The 15,167-nt window shown below is 42.4% G+C and overlaps 1 protein-coding gene across 2 annotated transcripts; it reads left to right on the top strand.

Moving 5' to 3' along the window:
- The first annotated feature begins 1,194 nt into the window (after nucleotides 1-1,194).
- On the top strand, nucleotides 1,195-14,429 carry NARFL (nuclear prelamin A recognition factor-like). Of its 2 annotated transcripts, XR_663850.1 has the most exons (12): nucleotides 1,195-1,230; nucleotides 1,409-1,504; nucleotides 3,076-3,219; nucleotides 3,545-3,677; nucleotides 4,080-4,214; nucleotides 4,559-4,677; nucleotides 5,833-5,962; nucleotides 6,205-6,277; nucleotides 9,619-9,756; nucleotides 10,828-10,985; nucleotides 12,077-12,453; nucleotides 13,722-14,429. XR_663850.1 is itself a non-coding variant. In XM_009329385.1 (11 exons), the coding sequence occupies exons 1-11, from the start codon at nucleotides 1,195-1,197 to the stop codon at nucleotides 12,313-12,315; spliced, it is 1,401 nt and encodes a 466-aa protein (XP_009327660.1). In that variant the 3' UTR covers nucleotides 12,316-13,504. The 2 variants fall into 2 exon arrangements, 1 of the variants encoding a protein (XP_009327660.1); XM_009329385.1 differs by lacking the exon at nucleotides 13,722-14,429 and having other exon boundaries at nucleotides 12,077-13,504.
- Nucleotides 14,430-15,167: the final 738 nt, after the last annotated feature.

The following is a 15,167-nucleotide window of genomic DNA, read 5'->3' as shown; positions in this document are numbered from 1 at the left end:
GGGAGGGTGAGAAGATGGCGCCGAGGGGAGGTGGAAGACAGCTCTCGGCTTGGGCAGGGCCCCTCGGCCTGGCAGCGTGAGGGAGGCGCCCCAGCGCGCACGGGGGCAAAGGGGCCGAGGCCGGCTGCCTTTCGGACGTCCTTCGGGTGCTGTTAAATAAAAAGGTGGAAGGCAAAAAACACGGAGATCCCTCGGTGTCTCCTCCAGGCAGTGCGCAGGGAGCAGAGAGGGCAGCAACGCTGATCGGTGCAAGCCTCTGCAAGCAGCTAAAGAGAGAAATCTTGGCCCAGCAGCCAGTCGGTCATTCCCACCCCAATCTGGAAACTGCCCTATTAAGTGTTAACCTACATCCCCCCCCAAAAAAAAAGCTTAAGCCTAAACAAGTTTCCTTGCACACTACTCAACCGCACAGACGCTCATGCCAGTGTACAGGAGCGGGTGGCAGAGAGGTGGGAGTGAGCAGCAAGGACGGGTCAAGACTACTCCTTTTGGAGTCTTCAAGCACTAGCAAAAGTACAAAACAGTAATCCTGGACATATTTGCTGACAAGTACAGCAGAAAAGCTATCCTGAAATGAGAGCAGTGGAATGGGGCATAGCAAACCCCCTTAGCTCTCCTTGCAGTACTTGGGTTGCCTAGTGAAGTCTTTCATGTAAATAACGCGACGCGCTTTTCTGTTTGAAGTAGAGATGGTTGTTTTATTCAGTGAGCATAACTGAAAAATCGTAATGACTTGTTCTGCTAGTCTCCGAATCTTGCAAAATGTAGTAAAGCTGGATTAATTTGGGGAGGGGGGGGACGGAAAATGTTGGCAGAGCAAGGGTGGCAAAAGGCGAAGAGAAAAATAGCTGTAGAAGTAGGACAAGGAGTCATAAGGTGCCTAAACAATAAAAATGGCACAAAATGCAAAAACACCCTTGAGACTTCATCACAGAACAATACAGAAAACTGGAAGCAGTCCATCTGAGGTCGTCAGAGTCCTTTCGACATTAAATGAAACTTCATTGGCACTAGCCACATGTTGACTGTAGTGACCACGCCTCCATCGGTTAAAATTTGCAATGAAGAATGCACGATCATCTGTAAGATTTTAGAGAGGAGGGCTGTGCAGGCAAGCCTCTGTGCTTTTCAAGGCGCCATAAAACACGGCTGTGTTCTTCAGAAAGAACAGCAAAATTGTCCTCTGTTTTTGGTATGATGCTGGAAAAGTGTTCCTTCTGTAAAAAAGGGGTAAGCAGTTCGTGCTTTTACGTTTTCCCTTGGTGGTTATAGACGCTGTAAGTAAATCCAGCATAGCTTAAGGGAGAGTAAGCGGCACTCACTCTAGAACTAGTGTTTGGGTTTGATCATTCTAGTTTCTATTAAATCTACCTCATCTCCTCACTTTCGGGCTTTATTTCTCTTTCAGGAATGTATCAAACCTGTAAAAGTGGAAAAAAAGCCCGGAAAAGCAGCAGCTAAGATCAGAATTGAAGCAGATGGAAGCTATTTTCAGATCAATCAGGTATGTGTGATTTTTCTTCATTATTGTGTAAAATATCCAGAAAACGTGGGTGTATTGTTAAGTGTTTGAATAGTCCACAGCTATTTAATGCCTCAGAGCGGACCAAGATGTTAGAAAAGTGTCACTATTGCTGTCAGCATTCTCGTATCTTTTTTCCAAAGTCCAAGTTTTTACTTATCTGGTTTTATAAGCAGTAATTCTGATTTTGTGTCAATCTTTTATGCTCTGAAACACTGACATTAATTAGTGATGATTTTCAGTATAAGAGCAGATAAGCTGAGAAGTCTGTTTTGCCCTCAGTACTTAAGTATTAGCAATTCGTAGATTATTTGAGACAATTTCTTTTTTTATTGCATTATGTCATACAGCAGGAGAGGTCACTCGTAAAGAGTTTCAAATAGATACTCTTAAATTTTGCTCTGATTTTTTTAATAATATTTCAAATTATTTCTTAAATAGCCTGCAGCATTCATAAGCCTCCTGCTTACAAAATTAATGCCCAGTTTCGGAGAATTATTTTCCTCTTTACACAGAAAAGGTTAGCATTTCTTAGTTAACCAAGCTGGGAATTCATCTAGAAACGGTACTTTTCACTTTAAGCAGATGATGACCTTTTGACTTAAAAAAGGGGGATACAGCACTTCCAAAGAAGTCTGGTTTCTTATTTTAAAATTTTAATTTAGTAGTACCTAATTGCTCGGTCTGTTTCTGACTTTATTGAGAAGTGAAGTTTAAGAGGAGAGTCTCGTGGGAAAACTGACTTATTCAGGTCAAATATTATGAAAAATACTTCCTTCCAGTGGCAAGCCACACACTGACTTTGATATGCTGCCATACAGTTCTCCCATCAGTGTCCATGTAAGTTTTGCACACAGAAAGATTGCAGAACACTCAGTATCAATTAAAAATGCTAGCGAGCTTGTAGTCTGGTTACACAGTCTGTTTAGAAGGAGTGAAATTCAGGTTCCTGTGAGGAAACAGTCCAGTACTATTCAATAACACCAGCAGCATCTGACAGGGGTGACAAAGCTGGCGTGCTTTCGCCAGCATAATATTCAGTGCACACTGGACACTGGTGCTTAAAGGCTTGGGATCCCTGTGGTCTACAGTTTTGTGGTTGAAAGAGCAGCTGCAATCTGTAGCATGTTAGCCATGCTAACCCAGTCTTCAGCCACCCCCAAGTTGAAAAAACAAGCAACACAGACCCTATTTCTTTCTGGGAAAGTATAATTTCCATGTTTTGGAGCAATATCGGCCCATGAGATAGCACAAGTAATTGGGGCCTAAACAGCTGTTCTGTGTTTGATGAATGTTCTTGGTCTTGCTAAAATTTTCCCGAAGTTCCTCAGCATATTTGCATCTGTGTGCCAAATAATCCTTTTAAAAACAGCAAACTTCAAAGATACTTGTCTTCCTCCTCATCTTACTAAAAATAAAAGATACTTTCTTTTGACGATAAACCAAGAGCATAAAAAGGGCAACATCTTTGTTACTAAATATAGTAAAGGTGGGAAAACTGCTACCTAATTCTACACTGTGATCAGAACTGAGTCTAATCTGTTTCTTTCTAGGATGGAGGAGCACAAAAACTGGAAAAGGCTAAAATTACTCTGAATGACTGTTTAGCGTGTAGTGGCTGCATTACATCAGCAGAGAGTGTTTTAATCACTCAACAGAGCCACGAAGAGCTCTGCAAAATGCTAACTTTTAACAAGGTAGGTGACAAGTCATGGCTAGGTAGGCTGCAGAGTTTGAAAGACTTAATAGATTGGTATGATGCATCTGCAGAAGCGTGCGTGGAAACAGTGCACATAAAAACTAGTTTCGGTGATCTGAAGGATCTGAGGACATTCTCCGTGCACTGTTGTGTTTTTTCCGATTTTTAAAAAGTAATGGATTTGGAAAGGACCTTTAACGTAGTAAGTTACTGACTTCAGAGTTAAGCTGAGAGATACTTTCTGATGTTCTAGCGTGCTGAAAGTAATGCATGTGCCGTATTAATACTGTCTGAACAGTGGTGTTTGTTTGGTTTTTTCAAAGACTGCGGCTCCCAATGAACAGAAATTGGTGGTGGTTTCTGTTTCGCCACAATCCAGAGCTTCACTAGCTGCAAGATGTAAAATGGATGTTCTGGAAACAGCGAAGAAGTTGACCTCATTCTTAAAGAGTTTAGGCAAGTGTGGTATTGCGTTCTGTTAGTCACAGAGGGGACTGCTGGGGTGTATGTTAAGCATAACTGTTATGAGCGCACAAGGTTGATGTGATTTAACCTCCCCGCAGACTCATAATGTTTCGTAACTGGCATTAGGTAAAATGCAAACTGTCTACAACTTCAGTCGCAAAATAAACTTGGAGTGATGGAAGGAAGGAACTTTAAATGATTTGCAGTCCTCCTGTCACTTTTGCTCATCTTAATTGTGCTGACGTGCTAGGGAAAAAGGTTCACTCTCAACTGCAGAGATTGATACCTGTAAATAAGACCTAAATAAGTTTCAGTCTGGTTTGAGTGGAGGCTTTTTGTTGTAGTTTGCCGCATCTTTCTTGTGAATTTTAACACAGATGCTGTACTGCCTAGGTGTGCACTATGTATTTGATACAACTTTCTCAAGAAACTTCAGCCTATTGGAGAGCCAACAAGAGTTTGTAAAACGCTTTCGAAAGCAATCTGAAGACAAAAAGGCTTTGCCAATGCTAGCTTCTGCCTGTCCAGGTATGGTATTAGATTAGTTATGGAAATAATAAAATGGCATACTGAGTACACTAGAACAAAAATTCAGAAAGCTAGTCAGAAAAGTTTAAATGGATAAATTTACTTAGAGGATTACTCTCTTCACAATACAAAGAGATCTTGGTGTTAATAGCAGTAATGAGCTGTAAAATTACCTAATGAGCTCTCTAAAATGAATCCTGTGTTACACTTCCTTCGCTTTTTGTGCTGAAGTGAGGCTGAAAATGGTTGTTAATGGGTACTAAGCCTGGGGTTGGGGGGGAGGGTGAGCAGGGTGAAGGGGTGCTTGTTATTTTTAATTTAATTTGCTAATTACACTTTTATAGGTTGGATCTGCTATGCAGAGAAAACCCACGGCAGTTTCATCATTCCTTATATCAGTACCACCAAGTCTCCCCAGCAGGTCATGGGCTCCTTGGTCAAGGACCATTTTGCAGAACAGCAGGTAAGGGTCTGAAGTATACTGTGCTTAATGGCAAACTGCTAAAATGGAACACTTTAAGCTGATATATTTTTATTTTGCTACATGTTATACATTAGAGTTTAAAGGTAAAAATTATCTTGCAGAAGCCAGCAAAGGCAGCATCTTTCTCACTTCGGTTTTATCTAATGAGAAGTTAGCAACTAGGGCAGTGGCACTAAGCTCATGCTGCATGGACTACTTAAAACCTCTGTGTGTTATTTGGGAAGGCTAGAGAAACTTATTTTTCAGTGTCCTTTTGCTCCCATCGTGTCTGTGTGTGGTATTTTCATGTTGTTTAAAGTTGGTGAATAACTTAAAATAAATTATCCTGAGACAAAACTTCAGTCAGTGCATACGTGCAGATCATGTCTTGTCTAAAAATTACTTGCTCGTTCCCAACTTAATGTTCTGTTTCAGTTTGACTTAGTTCTGTTCTCAGTCTTTAACCTTTGGAATCTTTCCAAATGTAAATTTGATATTTAAAGACTAGAGTTGTACTTATAGCCTAGATTTGTCCAGTAAGAAACTTAAGCACCACTTCTGATTTTATGATTTATTGTCCATTAATGAGCAGTGGTTTAACACTTGCATTAAGTAAATGCTGACATCTGCATACTTGTTAGAAAACTTGGCAGCTACTAAGAATATTTGGCACAAGATACTGAAACAATGGCCTTGAGTCAATGACTTGTTTCCTTGGCCTGTACTTATTTCTTGGATGGTCGTGAGGTTTTTGTCTGACGCCTGATCATTTCTTAGTTGCTGATGCAGGGGCTGGGGTTTCAGTAGCGTGGAGGAAGCATATTCTAACTGCACAATTAGGATTTCACTGACTGACTTTGTTTGGATCATCTGCACTAGCAAAAGAAGCTGGGGGAAACCTGTAAAAGACCATACTGCTGACACTTGCTACAAACTAAAATCGGGTTCTGTGAGAGAAATAATTTAGTGTATATGTAAGTGTGTGTGTGTGTACATACATATATATCTATATAAAAAAGTTCAGTAATAGTGGAGAGTGTTTCCAGAGGCATGGTGGCATTAGTTTCATCATTCTCATTTTTACCTGGAAAACATCTCTCTCAAGATAGGTTTGATATTGGCCAATCCAACTGCGCCGCTTTGTCTTTCTTCCAGCACTTAACGCCTGACCAGATATACCATGTGACAGTAATGCCCTGTTATGACAAAAAGCTAGAGGCTTCAAGGCCAGACTTTTTCAACCAAGAGTACCAAACGCGTGATGTGGACTGTGTAATCACCACAGGTAAGCAGAGCCAGAGGTAGTCCAGCTAATTTCTGTAAGCCTCAGAGCAAGGCGTTGCCCAGTTTTAATAACCCTTTGTCTCTGTTAGAGGATGTAGTATATGGATATTGCTGTATAATTACATTTTAATAATGCAAATCATGTCCTGGTAAAGATTGCAGATGCAGTCTTATGTACTTATCTGTGCATTTTGTTTTCCTTTATCCCCAAAATAACTTTTTATATCTGCGGTTCTGTTTTAGGAGAAGTGCTAAAGTTGTTGGAACAAGAAGGAGTATCTCTATCAGATGTAGATCCTGCTCCTTTGGATACCGTGTAAGAACAAAATCTCATTTGCATCTTCAGTCATGTTCTTTTTCATCCAGTATTTATAGAGTTCTTCAACAGAATTTGCCTTTCCACTACTGTTCTACACAAGGCTGCATGTGTTTGCATTTGATTTGTTTTCTTGTGTCACTTGAATCGGTACGATTGTGCATTAAAAAATTTAATCTACAGAATATGATGAATTTCCGCTTTTGGAGAATCTGTAACTATTTGTTCTAGATTTTAGTAGTCCAAGGATTAGTAGCTCTCACCGTAAACCCGCAGGATTGCTAGAATTAGCTCAGTAAGACTATAATGGCAAAATAATTGTGCAGAGAAGTACAAATTGCATGACAGTCATTTACTTCAATTACTGTTACTCACAGTATAGCTGGTGGAATCCCGCAAAAATCGACCTGCAAACTTTGAAAAGTGAAAGAATCTAGATCAGTGATAAAAGAGTTTGCTAAAAGAAAGCCTGTTACTGCACAGTACTCACTTTGCTTGTATCTGTTCCTAGTTGTCAGAGCTACTGTAAGGATTCCAGAATTAAAGCGTAAATAAGGAATATTTAGGTCACTCAGCTAATCTCTGGGAGTCTTTATTTGTAAAAAAATGAGACCTAAAACATGTGCAAACCAGATGAGATTTTAGTTGCTTCAACTGAAAAGTAACATCTGGTTAAGTGACAACTGCACAGAGATCTAAGTGACTACGGAAACATTAAAATCACATTTGACTCGTCTAAATTGACATGCAATGGTGGTTCCGCACCGAACGCTAAACCAAAGCATTCTCTTCTTCAGTTTAAAAGAAATGTCTTTGTAGCACTTTGCATGTGAATAAACAGAAAGGCTACGTGTGTGGCAGCCTTTAAGAATTATAAAAAATGATTAAGTATATGACTAAAAAATTTTCTGCTCAGGCTCTCTTCAGTTTTTAGGAGAGATTTTGATACCCCAAATAGGCAGCATCTAGCACGTGATTAGAATGCGACGCTAGTCTGTTTTCTGCTGTACCCCTTGCAGATGTGACACTCTTGTTTTGAAATGTGGTTTATTTCTAAACAGGCTTCAAGTCTTTCTAGTACAACCAAGTGCCATTAGCAGCCTTTGCTCAAGAATTGTCTCTTCAGCACATGTTTGCTCACAGAGCTATGAAGGGAAGTGTCCTTACATGCAGCTGTTTCCTAGATTAGTTTTAATTGTTTTAAACATTGGTCACTTCTCTGCTTCTGTAAAGAAGGAGAACGTGAGATAGAGATGGTCTATTGCTGTCCAATGCCTTTCCTGTAAGGGATACTTAATTTTAAAAAAGAGTTTTAAAATAACATGCATGCCCAGAGCCTCGGTTTCCTTCTGCTCCATTTCAGTGGCTCGGTAGGTATAGGTTTCACATAATACATTCACTAGCACAGATCTATTTATGCACACTTTTTCCAGGATTAAGTGTCTTTTTCTGACATAGCGTATGCACAGATTGCTTTCATCAAGAAAAGTATCCTCAGCTAAATAAATGTCTGCATGGTTCAGTCCCAAAAGTACAACTTCAAAAGTTGCCCATGTAAACGAGTACTTCTGTTCTACTTGCTTTATTGTTACACCACTAACAGAAAATTAGAAAGAAAATAGAAGTATTTTCTTTAGAATAGAAATTAATAGAAAATTAGAAGAAAAAAAGATTCTGAAGTGTTTGGGTTCCCTTAGGAAACGACATTATGGAAGTGTCAGTTATAACATAGAAGTGAATGTCTAATTACTTGATAAAAATCTCTGGCCAACTTCTTAGGAGTACATTCTGAGCACTGGGCCTCATGCTTGTGGTGATAAAGTGCCTCTATAACCTTTCGCTAGCTTTAACATACTCAGTAAATTGACTGGTTACAAACAGCACGGATTCCTCAGAACTTGGAGCGTTGACATAAGCAGCCCAATGGCTGTTGTTCTGCTTTATCCTCCAGCACGTGGAAAAGCCCATTAAGAGGTTATTCATTTGGCAGCAAAAATGAGATAAAGCGCCAGAAATCCCAGGACTTTTGCCGGTATAACCATTTGCTCCAGGCCAGCACTGAAGCTTACTGGCAGCCTCATTTTAAGAGAGTAGCAGTACGTGAGGCCAGACACACTGAAACATTTTGTTAATGCAGCTCAGTTCCTGTAAACAAGATCAAATTAAAAATAGTTTCTGAGGGTGATTGCAGGCTAAAGTGTTGCCTTCTGCAGTTCTTCCAAAGCTAAGGTTTTTATCTGCAAGAGGCAACATCTTCGACTTGACTTGAAACTGGCCCGAATTCAAGTGTTTTCCCTTCTGCAGCTGTTAGTAGGAGAACGCAAGTGTCACTGCCTGATGAGTGCTTATAAGCAGATCCCTCATCTTGTTATTCTCTCATAACAAAAGCTATTGTTGTGGCTTCCATCTGGTGAGCTATTCCCAAGAAACATTATCTTGACCTCTGAATAGTTGGTTATGTTTTGGCATGTCAGTGAGATGGAATTATTTGTGCAGAACTAGAATTACAGAACTTAGGTTAACGTAGTTGTTCAACACCAAAAATGTGTTGAACTTGAACCAGGATCCCGCTGAGGACAGCCGCGTATGGAGCAAACGTCCTGGCGTCGTTCGGTTTGTTCACCTTTGTTACGTAACTTTTAAGCACATGAAACCACAGCAACACGGATTTCATCTCCCTGTGCTTGTGATCATAGCACTGATACCTCCCAGAAGTGTTCTCTCACATCCCAGCAACCACATCTAAAGTAGCTGGTTTAAAAAAAAAAGTGTTGTAACACGGAACTAGAGCTTTCAATAATGAACTCTGCTTTTGTTGATGTTGCAGAAAAGCTTTAGCACTGGTGAGATGTCCCTTGACTGGGACAGGACTTCTGCTAGGTTGTGTTCTCCAAGAGGAGCATCGGTTGCACAGACCCATACCACCGTTGCTTCATTATTTCCCTCCTCCCATTTCTAAGTGTAACCCAGGACGTTTGTAGAGGTATTAAACAGGGAGCTAACAAAATATGCGTGTCAGGTAATTGCCCTTGTAACTCTAACGTATTTTTGATACGTGAAGATTAAGTTGGCAGTGCGTGGGTCAGGCCTTGTTGTGGCATGTGACGGTATTTCCACTGAGCTTGACCCAAAGGATGCTAGGCAGCACAGGGTTAAATCTGCTGGGCTCTGAAGCTATAAATAGTTGGTTCCCAGGAGAAAGGGAAAAGCTAGGAGCTCAAAGGGAGCTCATCTGTGGCTTGTTCTGTTGCTTTTGAGTCCCCTGGACCTTTGCATTCGTGCTGGCTGTTCTGTTTTATCAAAGATTCCCCTAAAACTGCTTCTTTCTTCCTTTCCCCCAGGTTTAGTGGTGCTGCACAAGAGGAGCTCACTAGCCACTCTGGAGGTGGTTCTGGTGGCTATTTGGAGCACATATACAAGTACGCAGCCAAGGAACTCTTCGGAATTCAAGTAGATACAATTCAGTACAAACCTTTAAAGTAAGGAGTTTAAAGTCCTACAGAAAGCTCTATTTTTATTGCATTCTGTTCATGCTGTTATCTTGCTGATGGGCTGAAACTTTCTTTGCAATGTTAAACATTTTACTTCAAGGCATGGGAATTGGCTTCTCACTCCCACAGTTGCTGAGCAATAAATCAGCCAGCGCTCCACACAGCCTTTCCCTTGGAGACTTCTAGCCCCTTCACCACCCACACACTTTATTCTGGCCTGATGGATTTTCCCAGTATCAAGTTGCAGACAATTTTTCAGAGTAGCTTAGAAGACAGAGCTCGCGTGGATCTGAGCTTCCTCACCTGCAGTCAGACCGATAAAGTCGGTTTGTTCCTAGTCTAGCTAGCACAGAACAGAAAGTAGTCTTGTGTTGGGGCTTCGGGGCTCTGTTTTAACTATGCTGCAGTGAGACAGAAAACAAGTCACTTGAGTTTGGGCATGGAGGCTCATTCGGCTGAGATTCCTTCTAGCTTCCCAGTTATAATATTAATGTACCATTTGTAATTAATTATATCCCTGATTAGCAATATTTACATTTAGGATTCTCTGGTCGAGGAAGCAGAAGAAACAGTACCCCTGAGTCTCAATATGAAATACTTGATAAAAATCAATTTACTTACTCTTTCATCAGGAATGGGTGTTTCCGCTAGGAAACCTTAGGAGTCTGGAAGCCTTCAGTAATGGTTTGCTCCCTGGCTTTATGGCCCACTACAATTTAAGAGTTTCCTCAGTGGCCTCACTAATGTATAAGCTGGCCAAAGCCAACTCAGAAGGCCTATTGCAATGAAACTTTTGTTTAGGCTCCATTTGCTTAGCTTTTAAGGATTTATTCAACGCAGGTGTTCTTCAGCAAACTCCGTTCAGGTGGCAGGTCCTCAAGCAAGACTGCAAAAGGAGCTGTAAGCTGGTTCCTTCATCTGTTTTGTTTGGGTGGCAAAGAACTAGGACAGCTTTCTTGAATAAGATTTCACAAAGAACTTGGTTCTAGCACAGGGCTCTTTGAAGTTTAAAATAGAAGTTAATTTGGATAAGACGTTTTCTCTGCTCTTGTTCCTCAGAAACAAGGACTTCCAGGAGGTGACACTGGAGAAGGATGGAGCAGTGCTGCTCCAGTTTGCTTTGGCATATGGGTTTCGAAACATACAAAACTTAGTGCAAAAGCTGAAACGAGGGAAATTGCCCTATCACTACGTTGAAGTCATGGCCTGCCCATCAGGTAAGACTGCACAGGGATTTCACTGTTACAATCCGTAGCTGTAAGAAGCTATACGAAACTATAATTAAAATATAAGAACAATAGGCAATTTCTCACATCCTGAATATTGTGGCAAAGCCTTCAAACTCTTGAGTTGTGATAGTCACAGCATCAGAATTTCAAAGTTGTTTGTGTGTGTATTTTCCTACCTAGAAACTAGTAATTCTTCAGGATTTAAGTAATTACAGTTAAATCCCATTGCCCAAAATTTGCACAACTAGGGCTTTTAAGGAGGACCTCCTGGTTTTCTAAGCTCTTTGGTACATGAGGAGATTCTTCCTCTAAAATCACACAAAATTGACCATTATGCTTTTAGAGAATGCTTGCTATGGCTGGTGAAGAAAGTATCCTTCTACCTATTTTATTCCCTTTTCCACTTTGTGCAAGTCCTCCTTTTTCTCCCTCCTGGTTCTTTTTCAATCTGCTAGCAGAGAGCACAGGCAGCTCGAGCCCAGCCTGAAGTGATGCTGAGCTGCCCCTCTTGGTACTCTGGGCGACTGCTTTCTCCCCGAGGGTCTGAGGAACTCCCAGCCCAGAAGGCTGCTCGGCACCAGGACGCTGCTTCGGGCAACCACACGCTGCGTAGCTCAACTCACAGTGCACCTCCACCCCAACAGCAAACCCAGAACGTATCCCAGGGATGTTTATTTTACCTTCAGTTGAGACTCCCAAGGCTGCTCTCACCTGGATTGTGTTCTGGCCCCTTTTCTGGAGGCACAAGATGAGAGCCAGAGCTGCCGCCTCCTTCTTAACCTCTGTCTCCCTGGCGCGTCCCGGCCTGCCTCGGCAGCCCTCTCCCGCAGGTGGCTGCAGGCTGAATTAGCAGCGGGGCACACCAGGCCAACCATCTCCCTTCTAGGGCTGCGGCCTGCCCTGCTGCTCTTAAGTAACTGGGGAGTAAACCACGATTATAATGGTGTTTTCATTTCTGTAACTGTTTGCAGGTGCAGAGTAAATTAACTGTAGTTGGGGCTGGTTTGGTTTTTTTTTTTTCTGATAAAGCTGAAGTGCTTCCTAAACTCAGTGACGTTTTCTCACTTTGTTGCACATAGGCTGTTTAAATGGAGGTGGTCAGATCAAACCAGATGGTGAATCCAGCAAGGACCAGCTTCAGCAAGTCGAGAGGTTGTATGAGTCTCTCAAGACTGAAATTCCAGAGGAGACCCCGGCTGTAAATGAACTGTATGAGCAGTGGCTGGGTGGCATGGAGTCAGAAAAGGCTGCAAAAGCTTTGCACACAGAGTACCACGCGGTGGAGAAAACAAGCACTGGATTTAACATCAAATGGTGAAGACTGACGCTGCGAAGCCCAGATGCAGATACTCGGTGCCTTTTTAACTCAGTTATATTTAAGATTCTCAAAAGACAGCTGAAGTTCTGTGCTATCACTGGGAGTTTGCAATTTCTGACTCTCGTTAGGGATGAGAAGGTAATGTGCACATAGGCAGGCGGTATTAATTCCTACAGCTTTATAATTATTGAAGCGATGTGAATAAAAACCAAACGCTGACTTAAAACACATGTCAAAAGAAGCAGTAATGCATCCTAGCCTCTAGGCAGTCTTTAAGGACTAAAGCTGCACTCCCTTTACAACCCTATGCCTGCCAGAACTGATGGATTTAAGGCACTGAAGGATTTGGCTTGCAGTAGACTGTAGCCTCACCGAGATGAGCTTTATGCTACGTGACAGTATTACTCGTCCAGGCCTTGCTGTATTTTCACAGCACTGAGTTTCATGGGTGTCTCTGTCGGGACATCCTCCTTTAGTTATAAATGGTCTCGTTAGACCTTGGGCTCTGTTTTTCCATTTCACTGCCCCTGACGGGGTGCCCTTGAGGTCCAGCTGCAGTAGCTTTGCCCTGTCGGAGGGGGTGGGTACCAGCAGCCTGGGATCACGTGAGAAGCATCTTCTCTGGGGCTGTTGTACTGCCTGCTGAAATGTGACTTGAATGAATGTTGAAGAAGAAAAAGCTACAGTGATTTCCCCCCCCCCCCCTTTAATTTCAACAGTTGTCTATAACTGTGGGCGATTACATCTCTCTTTCTCTCCCTAAATATATAGCAGAGAGAGTCACAGAATTGCCACATCTACCCCATCCTCAACAGCCGGTCACTGATGGATAGTAGCCTTAAACTCAGAGAAAACAATTTTTTACGGTGTTTCAAGTAAGAATTTATTGCCGACTTTCTTTCCAACGAAGGACAAAGTCCTTGGTGTCTCTGAAAGGTGTTACTTTACAGAAGTTAATAGAAGGCGGCTGTGAGATGTAATCATTACAAGTAGTTTACCAGAACAATCCAAGAGGTTAGTAAAACCACATCTGGTTTAAGGCAGCGTATTACGATGCCTTGTCAGAAGGCAGATGGATGTGAAACAGATTTGGTCTTTTGTTACTGGAGATGACGTGTGCCTGTCTTGCGATCTGTATTTTTACATATGGGTGTTTTCAGACTTATTTACAGAAAAACTACGGAATGAATAACTCTGTTTTGGTCTGTTTAATCCGAATATCAGCTTTCCTGGAGTTACAGTGCATATGGGGAGGGGAAGGCAGTAGTGGGAGGATTTGCAGTTGTACCTGAACTCGAGGGGAAGGGACGCTGGCAGATGCGGAATCTCTTCTTATGACAGCTGCAAGTGAATACGAACTTAAGAATCACATTATTGAATCACTTAAATATTTCTCCTTTTTCCAGTTACTGCTATGTGAGGAAGAAGGACTGTGCAGAAAGTAGAGTTAAGTGGACGAAAACTGAAAACAAAGCTGCCGCATTGCTTTGTTCCTTCAGAGTAAATACAAACAGATGGAGCTGGTTACTGCATCTAGCCCAGACTGAAACCTTGCCCGGACCCTCTTCAAAGATAACCCTCACCCGGTTACTGCAGACCTTGAGCTTAGGGCTGTCAAAAAGCAAAGCGGTCAGACCTTGACCTGCCTCTTGTAACGGCTTCTCTGGCAGTACGTGCCTGTGTCCTTCTCAAAGCCTCCTCCACTCCGTATTGAAAGCAAGCCAACAGTGTCAAAGACTTTTTTTTAATGTTTTTAATTAAAAGCTTTACATTTTTCAGGTGTTGCTGATCAATTAGCGAATTCACAGTGTTCATAAGGCAAGAATCTCCCACTGCTTCCCCCTCCCCACCCTATCCATTTTACAAGCAAGTTGGTAGTTGCAGTGAATGTCCTTTTCCACGCATAGATTTATAACACTCGGCGTTACGCTAAACCATACAATTTTTTATCTACAGCAAGGGCTACCACTGCTGACGCAAAGTCAGTCCGCTGTGCTGAAGTGCTGAGATCATGAACTCTGTACATCAGTGCAAAAGAAACACGTTCTGTTTCTGCCGAGAACGCGCACGTCGGGCCAGAAGTGCACAAATAAATAAAGCTAAATTAGCTGTAGATTAAACAGTTGGGGGTCTACGTTTTGTCTCTTCTCCAGTTACCAGCACGCCCACTGCTAAAGCCGTCAAAGGACCCTCCACTCAGAACACCCCGAGACCTCAGCTCCTACAGACGCTCCCGGGTGTCTGTTCTTGCCGTGGCAGTAAGAACAGCTTGGACTTCTCCCCGCCTTTGAGCTGCGTGCTGCTGCTATCAACGCGAGCAGGCTCGCTGCCGGTTCAGGAACCCTCCCCGGACACACACGGCTCCATCTCTGCTCCCGATACAAATAAACTGCCAGAGGAACGCCCAGGTAACGTCTACAAACTGTACCGCTGCGTTTAAACTGAGTCACTTTGAGGCAATAGTACCGAAGCAAATTGCACAGCAGGATTAATTCTTCCTCTCCTGGGGGGGAGAGTAAATTCTAACGTTACAACTTAATAAAAAAGAAAACCTCAGTCTAGTTTCTAGCAAGGGAAGAAACGGCCACAAACCAGGCTTCAGTGGTAATGGATGCGGTTCACAGCCCGCACGTGAAAGAGCCTGAAGCCAACTATTCCAGTGTTAGGAGCTGTAAAGTTTATCATCAACGCTGTTAAAAATGACAACACACGGTAAGGGATTACAGGCCCAACGCCTCTGCTCCTCCGTGCTTTCCTTTGAACTACGCACAGCGGGTGTAAACTCAGCAGCACCGGCACAGTCACGCACACTCTGCACGCCGAGGTGAAGACGGAACCAGACGTCCGCGTGT

This window comes from Pygoscelis adeliae, unplaced genomic scaffold, assembly GCF_000699105.1.
Source record: "Pygoscelis adeliae isolate BGI_AS28 unplaced genomic scaffold, ASM69910v1 Scaffold467, whole genome shotgun sequence".
NCBI classification, from domain to species: Eukaryota; Metazoa; Chordata; class Aves; order Sphenisciformes; family Spheniscidae; genus Pygoscelis; species Pygoscelis adeliae.
This window is presented reverse-complemented; position numbering and strand designations above follow the sequence as displayed.